At 52.5% G+C, this 23,792-nt stretch overlaps 1 protein-coding gene across 1 annotated transcript in view; it reads right to left on the bottom strand.

Moving 5' to 3' along the window:
* Nucleotides 1-261: 261 nt before the first annotated feature.
* The window catches only part of LOC140688901 (CBP80/20-dependent translation initiation factor-like), a 39,276-nt gene continuing 15,745 nt past the window's right edge, over nt 262-23,792 (bottom strand). The window contains exons 3-5 of the mRNA XM_072948885.1: nt 21,862-21,933; nt 1,487-1,560; nt 262-355 (exon numbers count right to left, since the gene is read on the bottom strand). Of these exons, the coding sequence (XP_072804986.1) occupies nt 262-355; nt 1,487-1,560; nt 21,862-21,933 (240 nt within the window). The remainder of the gene's footprint in view (nt 356-1,486; nt 1,561-21,861; nt 21,934-23,792) is intronic.

Genomic DNA, 23,792 nt, shown 5'->3' with positions numbered 1-23,792 from the left:
CGCACTAGACGACTGACGAGCAGAGCCACCGTGAGTGGTCAGGGAGGGGAGCGGGCCGTGCGGCTGGAGGCGGCTGGGCAGTGAAGGGCGGAGGGATTCCGGAGAGCAGCCAGTAAACGTGCGGGTCTGAGCCAATGAGCCTCTCCGGACATCAGGCACCTGTGTGTCCCCACTGCCGCAGGGTAAGCTCCGGTATCGCCGCAGCTGTCCCGCACCTCACCAGCCCCTACGTGAGCGCCACCCCCAGCTGCCCCTTACCCTTCACGGTCGATGTGTGGCAGGGGCTGCTTGGGCGTGTGTCGGATGGAACTGGGTGAAGTCCAGCTTTTCAGGCTGCAGGTCCCAGGTGGCACCACTAGAGGGCGAGGGAGGGCGGGAAACGTGAGGCAGGTGGGAGACGAGCGCAGCTCCTGACGGAGATGAGGCCCAGGCACACCCCAGGCCGGGAAGCAGCTCAGAGAGAGGTGGGCAAGAAGAGGGGGCGCCCCCTGGCCAAGGGCAGGGGTCAGGCCGGGACCCCTCACTCAGAATGGAGTCTGGCACTCCAGCCCTGTGCTCACAGGCCAGCCTGCGAAACCCTCCCCTCTCTTCACCCCTGCTGGACGATAACGGACGCCTACAAAACGCAAGTGTGGGCCTGACGCCTGCTCCACGGGGTCCCCCTGAAACGCTTCAGGCTCTGTCGGTGGGGAAGCAGGAGACCAGGCCTTGCAAGTTCTGGTCCCGGGAGACCCACGCTGCTTCCATGCTGGGCAAGCCTGAGCAGGAGCCAGGGGCTGGGCGGGCAGGCTCAGGGCGGGCCAGCTCCAGGCCCAGGGGCGGGGCGGAGCCAGAGCACCAGGGCCATGCACGGCCTCGGGCCGTCACCCCCCGGGGGGGGCGCACCGTGGCAGGAACCCATCTTGAACCCCTCAGGGGCACCGCCCCCACGTCCTGAGGAACCCCGGCCGATACCTGCCCTTCCAACTAGGCCATCAGGAACCTTCTGGAGTCCAGAGCACTGACAGTCCGTCCTTTCTTCTGGACCTCTCTCTGCAGCCACCCCCCGGCCTTCCATAACCGCAGGCCGGGGGTGGGGGTCTGCTGTCTGTGCTCGGCTCTAGCACAGTCTGCCTAACATCTGCCACAGGCCGCTCTGCTTTGCACCCCCACCTCCCGGATCCCCACTCTGCTTTCTCTCCCTGCCCCCTGGGTGGACTGCTGGCCTCTGTCTCCCCTTCCCTGTCAGCCTCTTCTCTCTCTGTCTCCTCCTCCCTTCTCCTCTTTCCATTGGATGTCCCCCACCGTTTCCTTTCCTTCTCTCCTCTCTGACCTCCTCGCTTTTCCGCCTCACCCTTTCTACTTCACCCCACTCTGTCTCTCCACTTCTTGATCGGTGAACTCTCAACATGAAGGTGGCTCCCAAAGACCCCTCAGGGCACAAGGACCAGTAAGCTGGGGCCCCAGCCAGAGCCACACACGACGGACAAGAGGAAGAGGAGCCTACCTGAAGGAATCAAAGGTGTTGGCAGCCCAGATATCCGTGCCCAGCATGTCCAGAGTGTTGTCTTTGCTGCCATTCTGGAAGAGATGCAGAATGAAAGGGGTGGCGTTATGTGCTTGTCCAGGACACAGAACAAATGGGCGGAAGGCCTCACCAAGGCCCAGTCCCGGAGAGGGCTCCAGAGGCCCTCCTGTCCCCCTCGGGTCATCCTGGGCGGCTTGGAGGCTGGAGTGAGCCACTGGGGTGAGTGTCACACTGGTGCACCCAGTAAGAGTCAGGAGCAGCCTTGGCCTCCCCTAGGAACGGGCCCTGGCTTCGCTGGTGTTTGGCAGAGCTGTGTGGTCAAGTACAGAGCAGAGGCTATCTCCTTAAAGAACCACCACCACCAGCCTGATGACTTCTCCCCTCCTCCCCAGACAAGGGCTCTGCAGAGCCAGGCACGCTGGAAGGCATGTGTCACAGGCTGACTTCCTTTGGAGTTAAGCCCCACACTCCAAAATCAGGCATCACCAAGAAGCTTCCAGGAACCAACAATTCCAGTGATGGAATTTCTCTAAGTCAGCCCACTCTGGTCTTCATCCTCTGATGTTTCCTACATGATCCATCCCATATGCTCTACTTGACCCAGCTTCTATGACCCGGCTTCTCTGCCCCTTGGCTGATGGTCTCTGAAGCAGGTTCTCCAGCTCCCCGCCTTCACGCCCGATGCCACCCACCCCGCATGACCCCCCGCAGTCGCCTTTCCCTCACCACTCTCTTTAAAAACAAGACTTCTACCTCCACTGAAGCTGACAGTGTGCATGCCTTATGACCGAGGACTTCACTCCCAGGTACAAACACAGCCGAAATACGCACAGATGTTCACCAGTCATACACGGCGCAGAAGCACAGTCAGCACTCTTCATAATAGTGTCAAATCGGAAACCGCCCGAGTGCCCACCAACAGCTGCCCAGACAAATCAGTCGTGGTGTGTTCACGTACTGGAATATTATACAACAGTCAGAGTAAACAAACTAGAACAACATGCAGAAACATAAATAAATCCCACAAACGTCAAGTGGAAAAGGAATCTAGACACAAGAGTACCAACTCTACGATTTCATTTTCTACAAAGTTCAAGAACAGAGATGGAATTCAGACAGTAACTGGAAGGGGGCCTCAGGGCTTCCTGGGGGACTGGTAGTGTCTGTTCTTGATCTAAGTGCTGGCTACACAGACGAATTCGGTTTGTGCAAATCCATTGACCCTAAATGCATGGTATGTACACTTTCCTCTGTGTGTTGTGACCTTCTGGTTAGATTCCTGGCAGCATCCCCAGTCCTTATATTTATATCATAAGATGACCTGTTCCTGGACCTGCTATCTCTCAGATCCACTAGCTCAGACACTGGGCGAGCTTCTTTTGAGATCTTTCCAGGGGCTTGGACTTGGGCAGACACTGAAGACACAAAAGTGGAGAAGTCACAGGTTTTGCCTGCAAAGAATGTTATGAGATGACACACATGTGATAAATAATTACAATACAGTGTGAAATGTGCCCTGATTCAAGCTGCCATGTAGGACCAAAGCACAGGCAAGTTTCCTGAGGAGTAGGGAAGGACTCCCCCTGAGTAGGGGTTCATGAGGGTCAGGTTGGAGCAGAGGGAAAAGGAGAGAAGGGGGTCATCCTGGAAAAGGGGCCCATGTGTGGAAAGGGATCATGGTGGGACACAAGAAGGCATTTTGGGTTTGCACAGGGAGCCCAGCAGTTTGTCAAAGGGCCCCAGGCGGGCGAGTCAGTGGTCTCCAACATCACCCACTCTCAGTCCTGGTCAGGGCCTACTGGGTGATTGTTCTAGGTTGAATTGTGGGTCCCCATTATTCATATGCTGAAGTGCTAACCCCTCAATCCCTCAGAATGTGACTTTATTTGGCAATAGGGTCACTGCTGATGTAATTAGTTAGGATGAAGTCATTAGGATGGACCTTAATCCAAAATAACCGGCCTCCTCATAAAAGAGGAAATTTGGACACGGTGACAGACGTGCACAGAGGGAGAATGCTGGGGGAGGACTGGAGTTACGCTGCCATAAGCCAAGGAACTTCCAGAAGCTGGGAGAGAGGCCTGGGACAGAGCCTTCCCTAGCACGTTCACAGGGATCATGGCTCTGCCAACACCTTGATTTTAGACTTCTGGCCTCCAGAACTGTGACCTGACAGTACATTTCTGTTGTTCTAAGTCACCAAATCTGTGGTCAGAGGTCCCAAATCAAGCAGCCCTAGCAGACCAGAATGGTGGTCAATCACCCACCGCCCCCACACACCCCTTTGTGAGGGTGGTCCATCATGCCCCACCTCCCACAGCCAGCAGACAACCGCCCTGTGACCTTCTCACGGCCTTCAGCCACACCAAGCACCACGGGGCTGGGGTCTCCCAGCTCCTGCAAACAGACAAACCCAGGCCCGCGCTGGCTCGGCTGGTCTCTGACCTCCCGACACCGCCTTCCCGGAGCTGGCCCAGGATGAGTGCCCCCTGCTCTCCCCCCGCGCCTGCCCAGCTGCAGACCATGGCCCGCATCACCCCAGAGCCTGCCAAGCTGAGCCCACATGGACACTGAAGTCTCAGGGCGAAAAGAGAAAAGGGCTGAGGATGTATGTGTTGGTTTAGATTCTGCATCCACTGAGCGCCTCCCACATACAAGGCACTGAGAACTGGGCTAGAAATGACCCCGAACCAGGCTCAATGACCCCATCTCTCTTTCTCCCAGTGACCAGAGACACTCGGCACCTTGGCCAAGAAGCCCCATGATTTGAGGGTTTGGTGTTGCTTCTAATTCTCATTTCCTTCAAGTCGGGCAGAAGCGGCCAGTGTCTCTCCTCCCTCACTGCATCCTCCCAGCACATCCTGACTCGCCAACACAGCAAGGCAGAAACCAACCTACTTCCCAAAGAGAGAGCAGTGTGAGGGTGGGTCCTACCTTCTATCTGGAAGGAAAGCAGCGAACACAAACTGGCCAGTAGAAAGTTTGAGTGGCTCAGCCTCCCAGCAGAAGGGGCCCAAGTGCTCAGACATTCACAGACACCAGGCAGGAGGTGATGTGGGCATGTGGGAAGAGGGGAGCAGTCAGTGGGGGGGGGGCTCAGGGGACAAGGGACTGACAGGAGAGAGAAGCAGTGTGACCTCAGATGAGTCACATGACCTGCCTGGGCCGCTTCAATAAAATGAGGGCTGGTCCCTCCCTCCGGCTCCACCTAACCTTAGGTCACTTAGGTTCTAAGTGACTGGAAACTTTCTCATGACGCCCTGAGAGCCCCCACAACCCTCCTGTGAATCAGCCACAATTACTCAGGGCTGCAAGCTTCTCCATGCAATGCCACACACGCACCTCTACACACCTGCATGCATCTGGGTCCTCCCCACACCTGTCCATTCCCACGTCCCCATTATCCCTTTTGCTACTGACAGTGACCTGTCACATCAGCCTTGCTCCTTTCCTGCCCCATCCTTCAATGCTTGGCTCCAAGAAGCTCCTCTGACCTCCCAAACCGTAGTCACCTTGCTCTGCCCTGAAATTACCAGCGGCATGGGAACCCTGTGGCCGCAGAGCCAGCCTGCGGCAATTCTCGCTGCATCTTCTCACAGTGACCTCTCTCCTGCTCCAGGGCATGGACCTGGGATGGCAGGGACCTCTCCGGGTGCCCCAGAGCTCTATGTTCAGTGCCCAGGAAGTGTCAGCTGAATTGACACACACTTCAAGAGACTTTCACTGTCCTCCCCAAACACGTGTTCCCTTCTTGCCATAACGAGCCACGTGACCTCAGCAAAGTTACTTCACCAATTTGAATTTCAGATTCTTCATATTTAAATAAAGAGATCTCTGAGAGTGAAGTACCACATCCTGTACATGGGTTTCTTCTGACTGGCACACGTGCTCCACCATCCCCTCTCCCCACCAGTGGCAGACATCACTAATCAATTACGGCATGATTTACAATCCTCAAACTAGGCTACAACTCATGCTCTAGGATCAGCCCCTTCCTCCCTTCCTTCTTAGAGTTGCCTTATCACCCTACCCACCCCAACTCCTGGTGCCCTGCTTGCTTCAAATGCAACTTTGAGATTGCAGGGGCGATAGAGAGACTCATCTTCTATCAATCACCCCTCACAAGGGGCCAGCCCCCACCTTCCTGAGATATTAACTGGCTCATTCACAACTCCCTTCCCAGGCTTCAAAGATAATTATCAATGGGTATAACATTTCAAAATGACTTCTAAAGTAAAGGTCAAAAAAAAAAATCAAACAAAGAAACTAAACCTTGTTTCCAAAGCACATGTTCGAGACCTCACCCAGAGTGAAGTTCACATCCTCCTCCAGGAGAGTAACTTACACCCTCATCCCTGACCCTTTAAATATACAACTCACTCAGGCACCCACAAGTTCAGCTTACGTGGAGTGGATGACATTGCTTTGTCATCACCCTCTTATGTCCATAAGAATGCTGGATCTCCCCAACTAAGTTTTATTCCCCCAATTCTTTATTGTGGTAAAATGCACATAACATAAAATTCACCATCATGACCATTTTAAGTGCACAGGGCAGTGTTAGTAAATACATTTATAATATTGTGCAACCATCACCACCATCCATTCCTGTAACTCCTTTCATCTTGTAAAACTGAAATTCTGTACCTATTAGACACTAACTTTCCATTTCCTGCTCCTCCAGCTCCTGACAGCCACTATTCTACTCTTTGTCTCTGATTTTGATGACTCCCAGTGCCTCATACAAATGAAATCATACAGTATTTGTCTTTTTGTGTCTGGCTTACTTCACTTAGCGTAATGTCCTCAAGGTTCATCCATGACCCCAACTAAATTTTAAGCTCCTGGACTGCAGCTGCCTTCTGTTCTTGTGCCCCCACGGTGGCCAAACTGGGCACACAGTAGGTACACTCCGATGCCTGCCGACTGATTAAACAGACTCTGCCCTGTGCCTGCCCTGCTGCTTCTGTGTCTGAGAGACTGATTCATAGTTTAGGATGTCAAGATGGATTCACTGTCCTAGGATTTGAGGCTCCTAAAGAGTGAGGAACATGGGGTGGAGAGAGAAGGATCAACCATGGAAAAGGGACGGGAAGGTCACAACTAAAACCAGGACTGCAAGCATCTCACAGGGACGAGCACAATTCACCTTGAAGGCAGCTCAAGGGCAGTGGGAGGGCACATCAATCTCCCTCCTGGGCTGGAGGCTGGAGGCTGGGCCACCGTCCCTCATAGCTGGGAGGGGAGGCGGTTTACCATCAGCCCAGTGCCAAGAGCTGGCATGCGTGTCACAGCCTGAAAGGGGGCGTCACCCCCAGGCTAAGAGAGGCTCCTGGGCACCTCAAGCTCGGCTGCAGCCTCTTCTGAAGCAGCTCCCCTGGCAGGGAGCCGACCAGCCTCTAGGGCTCTCGGGGTCCAGAAACAAGGCCCCACTGGCTGATGGGTGGGAAAGAGTGACAGAACGAAAGTTGCTGGGGGGGGGGCGATGCCCCAGGCATTTGCCGCAGGCAGTACTCTGTAAAGGAGGCCACCGCTCAGTGCGCTGTTGCCACCTCTGTTCAGAAGTGAGAAGCGTCTAGTTTTTCAGTACTTCATACTTTATAGACTCTCTCCACACATTTTCCTCATTGAATTTCTACAACTCCCGCCCATCCTCACCGCAACCCGGAGAACTTGCTCCGGAGCTGACACAGATAACCCGAAGCCTATGTTAAGTGCTGGAAAAACTCTGAGACCACAGTGGTTCCCAGCAAACGCCCTGCTCCTCAACCCTCCCCCCAACTCCGATCAGCTCAACCCCCTGGTTCCAGTGACCAGCATCCCTCACGCAGCAGAAGCCTCTGCTGTCACGCCTCCATTTCCACAGGGTGGACCTCGTTACTTCTCACCTGGATCTACCTCCTGCCTCCATTCCCTGCCCCGACACTGATTCTCGGGACTGAGGAACAGAAGGCCCAGGACCACCCCTCACAGTGGGGCTGGAGCCCCCACTTCGCATGGCCCTGGGAGAAAGAATAGCACAGGGGCATCCCTGGAAGAGGCAACAGCCCTGGGCGAGAATCAGGACCCTCAGGGCCACTGACCAGGACTGCAGAGGGCCGTGGGCAGGACTTTGGCCTCTCCTGTTGAATATACCTGGAGGGTGACCCCCTACTGAGGCCAGGGTCCTAACACAGGAGAGGGCAAGTGTCTAGAGAAATCCACAGTGGAAATCTTGGTCACGGGAACGACTTACTTTTCATCACTCGATTTGGCACAATGACTACAGCACATAGCAAGAATCTGGACCCCCCCCTCAGAGTCTGTTGCAATGGGATGTGACAGGCATATAACCACTGCATGCCGTCTTTTACCAGCAGGGGCTGGAGAAAGGGCTTGGCACTTGGAAACAAAGTCTGTCTCCTTCACGTCTCCACACAGAGAGGGAAGAGCCTCCCCTGAAGAGCATTCCTTTTTGCCCCTTCCTGAAGCTGAGATGGTGAACCTGACAGTGCCCAGAGGGGCTGGGACTCATGGCTGCCACGGGACTGAGCCGGGAACCTAACAGCTTCCCATGCCCAGACCCAGTGCCCTCCAGCCCTGGGCCGTCAGCATCCAAACCAACCCTGGGGCCACCTGCCGGGTCATTTCAGGTCCAGCCAAAGCCCTTGGAGCTGTAAAGTGCCTGGATATCTCTCTTTCTTGAGTTTCTGGACACCAACCCTCAAACCTTGCCACCCCCAACACACAGGGCAGAGAGGAAGGTGGCAGGGCTTGCCTTGTTCCTGGCAGCCCTGCCCCCTGCAGCCTTCAGCTCCTGGATGCTGGCAAAACTCTATGTCGGTGTCCGGTGTCTGTGAAGCGGCTCTGAGACCACACCCAGCCACTGAAGGTACATGATTACATTCGTCTTTGGACAACTGTGCTCTTCCTGCACTCAGAGAAAATGAATCTTCTTTCTACTCACCCCCAGTCTTTCTCTCTGTTGGGACCTAACTAAAGAGCCTTCCTCCCTGCAGCTCTGCCATTTCCTTATCAGCAGGTGCCCCAAGAACCCACAGCACATCCAGTGCCTACCCTAGTGGTTCCTTCCCTTCCTGGTCTACTATGTGCTCCCAGGGGTGTTCTAGAAACACTAATCTGCTGGCTCACAAATGTCAATGTGTATCAGAATGATCTGAGGAAAGGAATGCTGGTGGTTTGAATTTAGTGCAGCTGAAGTGATCCGTGGAACTTGCTTTTGGAAACACTGGATCTTGAAAAGAGTTTCATGGGGGACCAAAATTTTAAAGAGGCTCCTTAGTCAAATGTTTGAGCTAAAAGAGCGCTAAGTAAATTACTTTATTGCAGATTTTCTCAGTGTCTTTATTGGTCGTAGATGGATGTTGACTCTTCAAGTAGGTGGCAGTACCGTGTGCAGCACTGCCCAAAATGTTTTGGCTAGAAAGCCACCCCACTCTTCCTTTTTATTCCACAGAGCATTTTGTAGGACTCTGGTTCCCTTACACAAACCCCCACTGGAAAACAGTCATCTAAAGCTCTCTGTGTTAACCCTGTTCCCCAATTAGTCTGCCATCCCCTTGATGGTAGTAGCTCTGGCTTTACTTTTTTGTTGGGTCCCTCCACCAATCCTAGCCTTGGGACCCAGCATCATTCATTAATTTTTTTTTTTTTTGGAAGGACTCACTGAGAGCTCTCTACAAACCCTCACTATCTTCTTCAATAACATTCTCCAGTTTGCAATTCCACAGTTGCCCCTGGTGACCATAAGCTTTCTTCTGAGTCGCACCCCTTCACTGGCCCTGAGGTCACCTAGCCCCTGCACCCCCAGGTTGTGGCAATGCCAAGGTTCCAAGAAGCCTTGTTAAAAACAATCATCCTTTTCAGTGGATCGTCTTTTTAGCACTTAAACGCTGCTGAATCCTTCACAACAGCCCCTTTTATTGGCAATTAGGAGGCCCCATGCCAGGGTGAATCGTGCTGTTCTCAGAACAGATCACAAAGGGATAATAAGCACTTTAAATCATGTAGAAAAAGAAATGGAAATGGCCTGGCCACGGGCAGGGAGATTGAAGCTGCCTCTGAAAGGGCTGCACTGGGTGCACAGCCACCCCAGCTCAGGGGAGGACAGACCCCGGTTGATGACAACAGCAAACACTGACGCAGCACTCACTGCACTCCAAGCACTGTCTGTGCACTTTACACCTGTCACAGCCCTACAAGGCAGATGTCATCACCATCCCCACTTCACTGATGAGGAAACTGAGGCTCAGAGAACTTGCCCGCATTCATTAGAGCTAGTTCCCAGGATGGGAACGCATACAGTATGAACCGGAGTTTATGCTCTTAACCACTGCACTATGCAGTTATATTATTTAAATAACTTCTGACCCCACTGTGGAGTTTCCCACAATGCAGGGACACATCCACATCCCTATGAACATTTGCATTCTCTGAGTCCATCTCTTAGGAAGGCAGCGCTGGTGCAGGGAGTAAATCTCTTATAGTGAGGGAAAGACGTAATGTAAGGGTGTGAGCTGGAATGTGTAGGGAAGAGGGGAGGCTCCATGCATGAGTGAATGAAACAAGATGGGTGTGAGTCACTGTCTAGTAGAACATGCCAAGTCAGGTGCAGTGGAAAAAAGAAACCTCCTTCTATACCGCTGCTTTTCTTCATTAATATACAAGTGCAGAGTAATTTCTGCTTGTGCATGTGCACTAGTAGGTGTGTGTGGACAATTCTAGGCTGCAAGGGTTTAGAAATAAGGCAGAATCTAACAGAATAGGGCAGGGGGCAGCAGGAGGACTCCCCCCCATTATCGGGGTGGTCACAGGTGAAGTTCCAACTGGAGAATGTCTGGGCATGTCAGTCTAGGTTTTTCCAGCATGTCTGCTGCTGTGATTTGCACCAGAGCTGACCAGACTGAGATGGGGGCCTGCAACAGCAGGGATCTGCAGAGACTAGGGCCTGAAACTCTGGGACTGCAGCACTAGGGCCAGCTGCTGGTCATCAGGTCCACAAGGCCCAGCCTGGGCACCAGACGAGGGCAGTGCAGTCCCTGCTCCTCAGAAGGCTCAGAATCCCAGTCCACTTTCCTTCTTGGTGTAAAATGTTCTTCCATAGATTCCATCTATCACGAGGGCCAACAGCAAGCAAACCCCACAGACACAGGACTCCCAGGAGAGCTGACAAGTAGGGCCACGCCTCTAAAAGGTGGACAAGGTTTCTCTCCTTCCTCTCCAAAGACACCCTCCCAAGTCCCCTGCCTCCAGCCCCAGTCTATTACTCACATTAGTGGATTAACACAGCACTAGGCACTGTTTGGTCACCTGAAGTCTGAGGAGATCATCCCTGCCCGCGTAGGTCTTACCACCTAGCTGGAGAGTCACAGAAAAGGAAAGAACAATAGATAACAACACGTAATTAAGCACCATGTGACATGCTGCATGCCATCCACGCTAGGGGCTCCAACTGCGGCTCTGGACTCCAGGGGAAACTTCCTGCAAGTAGCAACAGGGATGGACCGAAAGTGGGGAAAGCAGGACGCTAGGCTTGCAAGCTGCCTCCTGGGCCCCAGGAGGGTAGCTCTGGCTCCTCGGACCCACACTGCCCCTTTTGTACAACTAGCATTGGACTAGATTGGCCATTCCCGAGTCGGGGTGGGGGCAGCAGGTGGAGCACAAGACACTGGGAGAGTTTTTACATTACACAGATTGTTTGGAGACCAAAGGACCCAAAGGCATCTCCTGGGCCAAAACAGGGGCTTCCTGCAGCCCAGGTCTGAAACTCCTCTCAGATCCAAACTGAACCAGACTTTGAGGGTGACTTGGGTTTGCTTGAGTAAGAGAGGAAGTGAGGGGCCAAGTGCAGATGGAGGTGGTGGGGCAGGGCAGGACCCAAAAATAAACAGTCTTGTCTTGGAACCCACATGCGCACGTGCGCGCGCGCGCATGTGCGCGTGTTTTCAGCACCAAGGACAGCACTCCTGCTTGCTGGTGGGAAAGACGGTGACGGACCCCCAATATTTTAATCCCCCTAAAATAGAAAAGCCTGAGGCAGGAGAACAGCTGAGCAGAGACCAGCAGAGAGTCTCCTGGGTGGCACCAAATCTGAGATCAGGAGCAGGAAAGGCGAATTCTTTTACCAGGCAACTTTCCTGTCTGTCCAGCCAGTCCATTCTCTCTATACCTTCAACTGTCTTTGAATTAAAACACAAAAGGCCAGGGAAGAGTGGGAGATAATGACTAAAACCTGTGACCAAGTATATTTATCCACTCTCAGGTAATTAATCAAGCCTTAGGACTTATTATTTGGTGGAGGGGGTAATTACGTTTATTTAGTTATTTATTTTTAGAGGAAGTACTGGGGATTGAACTCAGGACCTCGTGCATGTTAAGCATGTGCTCTACTACTTGAGCTATGCCCTCCCCTCAAGCCTTAGGATTTAAATGGCAATATTATTAGCACCTGTCCTGGACTTCTGGCTGGCTGCCTGCCCAGTATCTGCTGAAATAATGAGGGCCCACCCACCGGCCCCGGTCCCCCTCTCTGCCCCATGCCTCTGTGCAGAGAAAGGAGCCCTTCCTCCAAGGCTTCTCACTAGGAGGACTTCTTGGGACTCCCCAGTCCCTGGAGATATCTCCCTTCCTGCCAGCACCAGACTCAGAACCACAGAAAGCCAGGGAGGAAAGGGGCTGAGAGATTGCCTGGTCTAGGGTTGACCTTGGAATTCTGCAGAGATGCTCCCAGAGTGACGAGGTGAGTAGAGTCAGGGAGAAGGCAGGTGGGTTCCTTCCGCTGCCCCTTTTGATTTTCTACATGAGATTTCCTTGAAAGATTGTGATGAAACGAGGGGTTCTGTATTTTTAAAACTGAACTTTGATTTTAGATAATTGTAATTTCACATCTGGTTGTAAAAAACAATAGTGATTCCATGTATCCTTTACCCAGTTTCCCCCACAGGGAAACATAAAGATGCATAGTTATTGTCACATCCAGGGTATGGTCGTCGATACCGTTCATCGGCACAAGAATCCCCCCTACTGTGCTTCTGTACCCACACCCCCTTCATCCCGCCCCCCTTTTCCAATCCCTCGAAACTACTAACCTGCTCCCCCTTTCTATTACCTTGTCATTGCAAGAATGCTACATAGGTGGAATCACAGAGTATGTAACGTTGGGGGGCTGGCCTTTTTCACCCCGCCTAGTTCCCTGGAGATTCACCCAGGCTGCTGCACGTGTGGACCGTTGATTCCTTTTAACTGCTGAGGGCCATAACTTATTTAACCATTCACCTGCTGAAGGACATCTGAATTGTTTCCAGTTTTTGGCTATTACGAATAAAGCTACTATAGACAATTGAGTACAGGGTTTTGTGTGAATGTAAGTTTTCATTTCCCTGGGATAAAGCACCCAGGAGTGTAGCTGCGGGATCATATGGTAGCTGTAGGTTTAGTTTTGTAAGAAATTGCCAAGCTGTTTTCCAGAATGGCTGTACCACTTAACATCCCCACCAGTTATGTATGAGTCACCCAATTTCTCTGTATCTTCACCAACGTTCGATGTTGTCGCTAGTTTTAAAAAAATTTTAGCCATTCTGATAGGTATATAGAGATACCTCGTTGTAGCTTTAATTTGCATTTTCCTAACAACTAATGATGGACATCTCCTCGTGTGCTTATTTGCCACATCTACATCCTCTTTAGTGAAAAATGTCTCTTTATGTATTTTGTCCATTTTCTAATTGCTCTGTTTTTAATGCTGAGTTTTGAGAGTTCTTTATATACTCCCGATGCCTGTCCTCTGTCAGATATCTGTCTTGCAAAATCTTCTCCCTCTTTGTGATTTGTCCCTTTCTGCTCTAAACAGGGGTTTCCTCAGAGCAAAAAATTTTTAATTTTTATAAAGTCCAATTTCACATCTCAGTGTTGACCTATTGATTGTCTTTATTCATCTGGTTTGAAGTCTTCCCAGTTCTTAGTATGCAAATGGTTTTTGATTGTTATGTAACAGTCAAATTGTTGTGTAATGAGACTCTGAATCTCTGATTTAAATCTTCTGTTTTGACTGGCTCTCTGTGATACTGCTCTGGCAGGGGAAAGAAGGGGCACGGCCTCACTAGTGCAGTGGAGGCAGAAGCCCAGGAGGCACCTGTTGTACAGCTGGGTGGAGGTGGGACTTCCAGGACTCCACCTCGTCCCCACTAACCTTGCTGTAGGGGTGGCCTCATTACCACTGGGCAACAGTGGAAGTCCCAGCTCTTTTTTAGAACCTCCTCTGACACATCCCAGCAGGGAGGAGAGGGGCACCTCCACCCCGGTGGGAGTCCAGGTCCCCCACATGGTGAGGAGGGAGGCAGGGGGCTTCCTGCCAGCCAGCAGGGACAAAAGTCACAGCTTCCTACTTGGCCTTCTCAGACACCACCCTGGTGAGGGGGTTAGGGGGCCTCACTACAGCCCAGAGTGGGTTGGAAATCCAGGCTCCCACTGGTTCTTTGCTGGTGCGGGTGGGGAAGGGGCCACAGTTTTTGTCTGTGCTGTTTGGCTGGAGTAGAGCAGCTACTGTCTAAAAGTTTCTATCTTGCTAGGTTGTCATTCTCCTGGACCCACACTTAGAGTAGGCTTTTACCAGGACTTTCATTAAAAAAAAAAAAAAAACCTGTGTCCATTGGCATTCCCTGGCTACCTACTTCTTCAGCTCCAAGTCTGGGATACAGGGAGCAAAAAGAAAACCCAGAGAGATCACTCCTGTGTCAATGCTCAAGACCCAAGGTCCCTAGCTGGTCTGCCTTCTCTCCACCTTTCAGAATCTTATGTTTGTTTTATATAGAATGTCCAGGTAGGAAGGTAGAAAAGAACATCTACTCCATCTTTCCAGAATCAGAAATCCATGTCTGTATTTTAACAAAACATTTTGATGACTTTAAGCTTAGTTTTGCAGAGAGGAAACTGAGGCTGCAGGGAGATGATGTATCTCACCAGTGATGAAACAGTAAGTTGGAGGTACAGAGGCTGGGACTCCTGTCTCCTTGCTCCAGTCTGATGCCGTTACCATGACAGCATGGCTCCTCCCCACTCACGCCTGTGCATCTGACCTCCTCTACAGGCGCAAGCTGCCCTGCAGACACCAGCTCCACTCCCTCCGCGTATTCTCACGTTGCTCTGAACTGTTGCTTTTCCACTCGAGAAAATCTTCTTTCTCTAAGCAGATTCTGGATACTCTGAGGACAGAGCCCAGGCCACACGGCTGATACTGCTTACAGTGGGAGCTCAATGAATGGTTGCTGTCTGTTCCTGTAAAAGTCAGTCGTCAATAGTGTTTGGTAAGTGTTGTATCCTGGGTTCTTCCAGGTGAGCTGGAGCCAGAAGTCACTTCAGGGATGGGGATAGATGGCATCTTCTGGGAGAGAGATGCCCACATGCTGGGAGCAGCGGAGGTACAAGATCACAGCGTGGTCCATTCTAGGAGGCTTGTTAAGAGGAAATTTAGCCATACTTTTGGTGCTCCCAGAGGAGTAACCCAGGATGCAACAGGACCTGGGAACCACCGTGTCATGTCCCAGACTTCTTAGTCTGTGGTTTAAATGCCCATTCTCCCTACTCTGCTCTCCATGTAAACAGAGACTACACCCATCTCCTTCCATGTCCCAACACCAGCTTCCCAGCACCGTGCCTGTGCCTGGCACACAGGTGGCCCTCAGTGATAACGTGCTGACTGGATCAATGGATGAAAGAACAAATAAACAAACAAAGGAATGAGTGAACCCTGACAAAAGGAAACGGCTGCAGGAATGAGGATGTTTAGCTTTAAAAGCAGACTTGCTGGGGAAGAAGCTAAATAGCCATGCAACAAAACTGAAACCATTAGCTGGAGTTACGAGGAGGTGGTTTGGACTGAATCAAAGAAAGATGCTGTTCTCAGTGGAGCTGCCCCAAAATGCTCTGAGACGCCTCTGGAAGCAGTGAGCTCTCCATTTCTGGACACGTCCTGAGGGGGATCCTGCACTGCAGGGTAGGGGTTGGATCAGGGGACCTCTGAGCTTCTTGTCATCCTGAAAGTCCACATCCTTAGGGTTCACTGGAGACCTGCCTAGCTCTGGATCTGAAGGAGAAAAGGGGGGAAGAAGTCAGCCACAGCCGCTGCTGAGTTTCCAGTAGAGGTGGGGCATGTGACAGTCATTCTAGCCAGTCACCAAATAGTTCTGGTTTCCCTGTTCCAGGCAAATGGTAGGATTATACTTTTCAGTGTGTTTATGGTTGGGTGGGGCTGTGTGACTAGTTGTGGACAACCAGCTAAGAGTGGAAGTGACATGCGTTACATCTAGGCTGGAGCGTTGAACTGCCAACACAAGCCCCTCCGGTGGTCTGTTCCCTGTCATGACGACTGGTGAAAATGGCACCTGCTCTGCCAAGCTGGGTCCTGAATGGATGGTTTAAAGTTACTGAGATTCAGGGCTGTTTGTTACCACAGCATTTCCCAGGCTATCCTGACTGATACAGAGGGCAGACTTCCCCTGTATGGAACACCAGAGGAAATATAAGATGGACAAGGTGCACAAATGGGTGGGGTGGGACAGCAGTTCCAGCATCTCAGCATGGCACACAGACACCTCTGCTCTCACCACCCTCATCCCCCACCACCCTGGTAGCATCCAGCACTGACCAGCTACTCCCGCTGTGCTCTCTCCTGCCTCTGGCACACCCCAACGTTATGGCCGATTTCAAGTCTCTGCCAATGCCGTTTCTTCTCTCTTCATCCTTTTTCTCTCTTCCCCTCCACCCGGGAAGACATCCTACCCATTCCTGAAGGCACAGATCAAATCTCATGTCCTGCAAGACATCTCCCTATCCACAGAGACCAACAGGACCACTCTTCGGAATGACTGCAGTGTCTGAGCTCAGGACGTCCCTTTGGGGGCACTTACTGTGTGTGCCTTCGGCCTGTTTCATGTTAACTAGCCTCCACCCTACAAACAGGTAGTGAGCCCAAAGGCTCCAGCTCAGATGTGAGCCAGGTTCACAGCAGGCGCTCAATAAATGCTGCCTGAACAGAGAGCAGGGCCTTGAACAGAAATATGATATTTCTTAAATATCTGTAGAAGCTGATTAAAAATCTAGGCACTCTGACTAAGATATCTTTTGCACTAATGAGTTTTTACATTGGCTCTGAATCGGATACTATAATTCCTGGAGGGCAGCAAGATGACTGGCAGAAAGCTCCTTCTACCCTTTTCCAGAGGTAAAGAGGTACGAGAGGGGTAAACAGTGCACTTATGATTCACCTCCACCTGCTACCTGTCATCTCCTGGGTCCGAGTCAGCGGTGACTCCCAGGGTATCCCTAACCTGCAGGATGCCACAGGTATCAAGGTAGGTGTGGGGAACAGTAGAGAAATAGGAAAATCCAGACCTGCTACTGCTATTAGCAGCTATTTGGTCCCATTTCATGGAGACACAGAATGTAAATAGTGTAAGAGGTTTCCAGAGAGGCTCAGAGAAGTCTGTGGAGCCCAAACCCCGTTCTTCAGAGGAGACTGGAGTGTGTGCCACACGTGGGTCAACATCTGGTTCTCCTGACACCTGGGATAAGGCTCTTTCCACCTGATGCTCTGATGTGCTACTGGCATCATGGTGGAACACGGGAGTGGCCTTCTCTCCTCCCTCCAGGGAGTGCAGGATCACAGGCTGTCAGCCAGGACTCAGGACATCATTTCTGGCACATGCCTCCCTTTCTCAGGGCTCCATACGAACTGTCTGGTGAGGAGGTGTGCTCACCAGGTTCCCAGCAGAGATTACATCACTCGCTCAACAGCCAACACTATGGGCCAACAAGTCCTTCAGTCAGGAAGTCCTTCTCAAGGTCTAATTAGAGGCCCTGCTGCTGTTGTGCACATTAATTTCATTTCCTTGGCACTGCTGTGCAGATGGAGAAGAGCTATTTGTGGCAGACTCCACACAACCTTTCACACGCCTCTGGCTTCCTTCCCTGGATGCTAAACCCCCTGCTGGTGCCTGGAGACATTTTCTAAATGCACCGGGCTGCACTCTCTTGTTTCAGGCACTTTCTTCTACATCATCTCCATGAGCTTTCCGTTACAATGGAAAGGTGGAAACTGTATTTCAGCTTCCTAGGTAAATGACAAGGTGATGGACAAGCTCTCTCGGAAAGAGGCTGCCAGGACACCAAACAATCCTAAATACAGCTGAGTCCTGATTGCTGGCAGTTGGACAGGCCTCTTCAGGGCTATGTGGAGCCTGGATTTTTTTGTTCTGGACTCTCTGGGCCCTCTTCTTCCCAGCTCATGGGATTCTATCTGGGGTTACCCTAACTTTGTGCCTCTGAAAGGGTTCAGAGAAGATTTTTCTTTTTTTTTTTACATTAATTAAAATAACAAAATAAATAATCCCAGTGCATGACTGCTCCTCAGATGGGTCTGCACCTGGCCTCTCATTTGGCGCATGGTCTGTGACCCACCACACGGTTTCCTGGGCAGAATTGAGCACCTCAGCACCCTCCTGCCGGCCCCACTGCCCTGGGCACACGTGGCCAAGGTGGGGTAGTCAGGGAAACTGCTAGAGCAGCCAGCCACCCCAGTCTCAGTCTAGCCTGTTTCCCCCTGAAATTCTCCCCCAGGGGGAGGATGGGGTAGCAGAGCTGCCCCATTATCTCAGTGACCCCCGAAAGCTCAGCCAAGTTGGTGTGGCCAGAAGAACAGGGTCTGCTAGGGAACGTCTGCCTGGACCAGGTCCGAGCCAACTCAGGGGTCGTGACTGAGCACCCACTGTGTGCAAGGCCTTAGGCTAGGGGCGGGCAGGGATGTAGAAGCAGCCCTAGTGCCCAGCTCACGGCCGACGACCAGCCGGACAGGCAGATGTACATGTGGAACATCCCAGTCCCCCCATGAATCAGCGTGAGGGTGTCTGCCTGGTTGAGAGGGTGCAGTCAGGGGCAGTGGGTGTGCTCATGGCCCTACAAGCCAGTCCACTGCCCCTACATGTGGTGGACCAGGATGAAGGGGCCCTTGCTGGATGTCCGGGCAGCAGCCTCCCGTCAGAGCTGTCCAGCAAGAAGCTCTCCTCAGCTGGCAGCTCTCTGGCTCTCCCCGCCGTCAGGGCCACTGCAGGGCGGGTGGGCAGGGACAGCTGCAGCACGCCGGTTCTAGGGCTTTCCTTAATGATGCGGTCACTTAAGGGAGGTTGGCCAGCTTTGATCCCTCCACCAGAGGGCTCCAGAAGATGCTGCTTCATGAGGGGACGCCCGAGGCTCCCAGGGAAGAGGTCCAGGATGCTCCCACTGTCAGGAGCGTGGACGTGGACCTGAGCTACGGGGCCACGGGACAAAGGCCACACCCTAGAGAGGCAGAGCAGAGAAGGAAGCAGGCTGTCCCAACATGGCTGAGCTACTGTGCCAGCCTGAGTACTCACCCAGGTTGTAGCAAGAAAGAGACTTGTCCACAGCACTTCATTGTTTGTATGCTAATTAACTGAGTCACTAATGTCTAAAAATCGGGCTTTTTATCACCGAGCAAGGTTCTCCTGACCTCAGGAGACTTCGTTTCAATCCAGCTCCTGCCTCCCCATGCAGTGCAGTGTAGAGTGTCCGAGTCCATCCAGAAGGTCCCGCTCAGTGCCACCTCCCCTGCTTGGTGCCACCCCCCCTGCTCGGCCTGCCCCGGCTCAGCTCTGGGTCACCAGAGATCTGGCCACCCTTTGGACCCTGCATCTCCTGCCCTGCACTGGGCCTTCTTTCACACGTTATCCTGTCCTTCTAAGAGGTAAGGCCCCTGAAGGCAGAAGCTATGCTCCAGGCCTCTACAAACATCCCCCGGCTGAGGAATCTATGAAAAATCCCTCTGCAAATACCCTGAACTCTAGGACCGGCTGAGTTGCCTCGGCCTCCAGCAGCCCCGCACAGCACAGGGGCGCCGCCACACCGGGACTCAGGCGGGGCAGCCCTCCCTCTTAGCCCTGCCGGCTCACTGCACGTGGACACCGCAGAGTCTGCACCCCTAACCCACGTGGCACGCGGCACGTGGGGCTGAGGCCGGCTGCTCACGCGGCACCCTGCCCACTCCTTTGCTTTTTGGAAGCAGGTGTCTCCCCCTTCCTCCGGCTGAGATGACCAGAGAGACTCTACATGGGGGCGGTGGGAGTGCCCATGGCCCCACGGCCTTCAGGAGACCCCTACTAAGAATGCTTGTGCTCCTGGCACGTCAGGGAAGTAAGGCGGGTTTATATTCTGAGAGCCCATCTCCACCTTCCTGGGGCTTGTCCCCTGTAACCGACCTGCGTCTCAGTTCTACCTCCCAAGAAAGGATCCAATGTGAGCCTTTTACAAGTTCTTGAAATTCAGGTGCATTTCATTCATCCCCTGCTTATCCCAAGCTGACTGCTCAGCTGCTTCTCAAGGTGGGAATGGGGGTCGGCTGGTCCTCACGGTGCCAGGGTACCCCTTCCCGCAAGCCCCCAGCCCTGGCCAACTCCCCACCCACCCTCCTCCAGGGGTAAAGGCATCTGTGAAAGGACAACCCAGAGGGAGGGAGGCAGATGAGGGGCAAGTGGGAGGACACGCCATTCCCACTCCCTGGGAAGCCTGTCCGGAGAGATGGGAGAATGGGACCAGAGGGAAAAAGCAGGGAGAGGGGGCCCAAAAATGGAGGCAAAGGAGAGAGAGAAGAAGGTAGACTCTGGAAGATTCCAGAACCAGACACCTACTAAATAACAAACAGCTGGTTTTTTAGTCTCTCACTGGTAAAGCCTCTTAGGTCCTCAGTCTGAGAACTTCAGCCCTTCCCTGAAGCCCTCTCTCTCCAGTTCTTGAATTCCCAAATCCAAGCCACCTTTGCCGCTGAAGAGTTAAGGGAATCTTGATGTAGGAAATCCCAGACAATCGGCAGACACTGGAGACGGTGCCCCTCATGTGCCAGGTCCTAGGCCAAGGGCTGGAGGGGTTCAGGGGGTACAAATGGGGTCCCGGAGCAAGGACCAGCAGTCTGGTGATGGGGACCAAAGACCTCCATAGAAGGCTACCTGCTATAGTAAGCAAGGTAAAGGGCCAGCGAGGGGATGGGGCAGGCGACAGACCTGGGTTCAAGTCCCAGCTTGGTCAGGTCATCACAGCTCCATGGACCCAGCTTCCTCATCTACAAACAGCATGGAGAAGCTAGAAGAACTCTCAGAGGCCATCAGGTCTCCTGGTGTTTATATGAGGAAGCTGAGAATTGCCACCCAGTTTGTGGCATGGCAGAGCGAAAAGGAGAACCTGGGTCTCCTACCCCGCCCCACCCTGGCTTTATCGAGGCCTCCTACTTAGAATCAATGAGACACACACACACACACACAAATGAGCATCTTGTCACGTGGGAGAATGACCCAGGGCCGCTGTCCTCCCGCCCCACGGTACAGAAAAGCCCTACAGCCTAAGAAAGAGCCACACCGAGGCCACTGACCACCTGCTCTCAGGACAGAGTACAGAAGAGCTGCTCTCATCAGCATCACGGGACTGAAGCTGACACAAGCAAGTGGGCCTGGGCAATGTGTTCACGCAGCTGCTTTGGGACTGGGAGCAAGTTACTGCAGGAGCCCACAGAGCCTCCCTCATCTCTCTGGACAGGTGTAGGGTGAGGCTGGGCTGGGGCTTGGAGATAGATGGTTTTTTCCAGCCTCTGATCCCACCACCTCCCACAGGTCAGGATGAGGCATCAGCAAGAACAGCTGGACAGCCAGAGGGTGTGCGGGACCTGGGGGTCACCAGGGATGGCTCTCAAAGAGCAGCTGCCTCCTTCCCTCCCGGCCACATGATGCACAGGGGGCCCCTCGGGATCTCACAGGCAAGCAGCCCAGGCTTTCTGGTCCTAGGAAGCTGGTTGGCCGGGGAAGTGGACAGGTACCTGACACCTCACCCCCTCAGCCTGCCCCTCCAGGTCCTCTGTAAACCTGGAGCAGAAGTGATCTCCAAAGTGGCCTCACCAGCACCAAAATCCTAGGGGTCCCCTTATTTGCAGGATCCGCCATCAATGTTGATGTGCGAACCTCTAGTTCATGCGTTTTACTGTTGTGTATATTCCACAGTAAGGATATATCATGTATCATTTATCCATTCCCCTCTCAACGGACCATTAGCTGTTTGCGGATGTTTGTTATTATAAATTATGTTGCTACTGAAAATAAATCTTATGAATCTATGTGTTCTGGGGAGGGAGAGCTTCACTGTGGCTGGGTATTCAGGGAGAACTTTCCAGAGTGCAGACAGCACCCTCCCCTCTCCTGTTTCCTACTCTTTCCACATCACCACCTTCTCAGGAGCACCATGGTGGGCAGCCCAGGAACCCAGACAGACAAGACCATGAAAACCCCCGGATGGAGCTGGCTCCCTACCTGCTGCGAGGGGGCTCGTCCTCGGGAGAAGGAACAGCTGCTGTCCAGCTGCTCGCTGCAGTCCACCGTCCACTGCAGGGGAGAAAGGGGCGGTCAGCGATGGCAGGACACACAGGCTCGTCCTCACTCTGCCCTGGCCCCCTAGGAATGGGCCCATCCTTCTGCAGTACAGCTGGTATGAAATCTTGCTCAGTCACTTTCAAAGACAAATCTTTCTCTACCAGCAGGTCCAAGTTGGCAACTTCAAATTCCACATGGAGGTGACCCTTTGGTATATGCGTATGGCAGGCAAACCCATCTCCCTTCATCTAACGTCATGAACATTCCGCTACGTTCCAAGGCCAACCAGACACCACATAGGATAATTATGAGATTTGAGAAAACAGCACCATGTTTGACCTCCTGACTATGCCTCAGCCACACTAGACCCCCTACTGGGTCAAGGCCAGAGCTGGAGGCCAGGCATGCATGTGTGGATCATCCCGTGCACCTAGCAACAAATGACGGTGGACCTGTGGACATTCAGGACAGCATGGCATTGGGGCAGAGCCCCACACTGGCCATCAGAAGCCCAGCTCAAGCCCAGTCCCACCATTGATCTCACGAGAGCTCAGGGCCCCCAAAGTACAGTCTCACAACCACCTGCGTGACAGTCCCCAAAGCCAGCCACACAGGGTCCCTGGGCCCCACCCTCCACTCACTGAATTACTCTCTGACGGCAGAGTCTGTATTCTCCATTTTGACAAGCCCCTCAAGTGATACATCAGAAGTGTAAGAGCCACTAAAAATCCACGTGTTCTCTCAGGCTTCATTTCGTCCTCTATAAAATGGGGACAGTAAGGCTGTGCAACTCTGCAAGGGTGAAATGAAGGACCTTGGTGAACCATAAAAAATCTATACAGAAAGTAGTAGTAACAGTACGGCTCTTCCCCTGCAATGTGCTATCTAGACATACGGTAGGGCCTTTATCATAGTATTAAACGTTAGCTAGGCTCTCTGGCTAATGTTGAACATTGACCTTGACCTACACCCAGTATGATTCCTAAAAAGCAGAGGAGCCCAACCTTCCTGTTTGACACACTTGGTCAGAAATGTCAGTGAGTGTGGATGGCTCGAGGCCATCACAGTCCCAGATTTGTAACACCTTGGCTAGACAGACCCTCCAGGCTGTGTGTCAAGGGCATGACCTTTGTATAGGAAAGGCATTTTGTTACAATACCAATGATCTAGGCTGGTACAAGTATACCCTTAAGCAGCACTAGCCAACAAATAGGAGCCACAGACGTAATTTTAAATGATCCAGATTTAAAGAAGGAAAAAAGAAAAGGTAAAATTAAATTTAATAATATATTACATTTATCTCAATATATTTATCTCGATAGGTAATTAATATACAAATGATCAATGAGCTATTTTACATACTTCTCTCCATACTAGATTTTTGAAATCCGTGTAGAGCATACGTTAATTTCAAGTGCTCAAGTGCCACATGTGGCTACTGGCTGCCATACTGGACAGCACAGCTCAGCTTCAAAGAACTAGCAAAGGCAAGGTACCAGTCCCACGAGAGTCAGCCCTCAGATACACTTCTTGCCCACCTCTGCTCTGCATCGCAGAGGGGCTGAACCCTGCAGACTCAGCTGGTTTCCAGCATGGTTGGGCCAATGGGAGACAGGAAGAAGGGAGAAGCCACGGCATTTCTGCCTCATCTTCTTATGCCTTGGGCAGCATTTCCACTGGTGGTGGAGGCAGAGATGGAAGTGGAGCATGGGACAGAGAGCAGAGGGCAGATGCGTGTGTAGGAAAGCAAACGAGATGGTAAAGTCTGCAGAAATCCACCTGAGACCCAGACAGGACTAGATACAGACATGGCCGCAGGCAAAGTTGTTGGAGGAGGGGCTGTGGTCCAGCTGTGCACAGCTTTCCTGACC

This window comes from Vicugna pacos, chromosome 24 (assembly GCF_048564905.1).
Source record: "Vicugna pacos chromosome 24, VicPac4, whole genome shotgun sequence".
NCBI classification, from domain to species: Eukaryota; Metazoa; Chordata; class Mammalia; order Artiodactyla; family Camelidae; genus Vicugna; species Vicugna pacos.
This window is presented reverse-complemented; position numbering and strand designations above follow the sequence as displayed.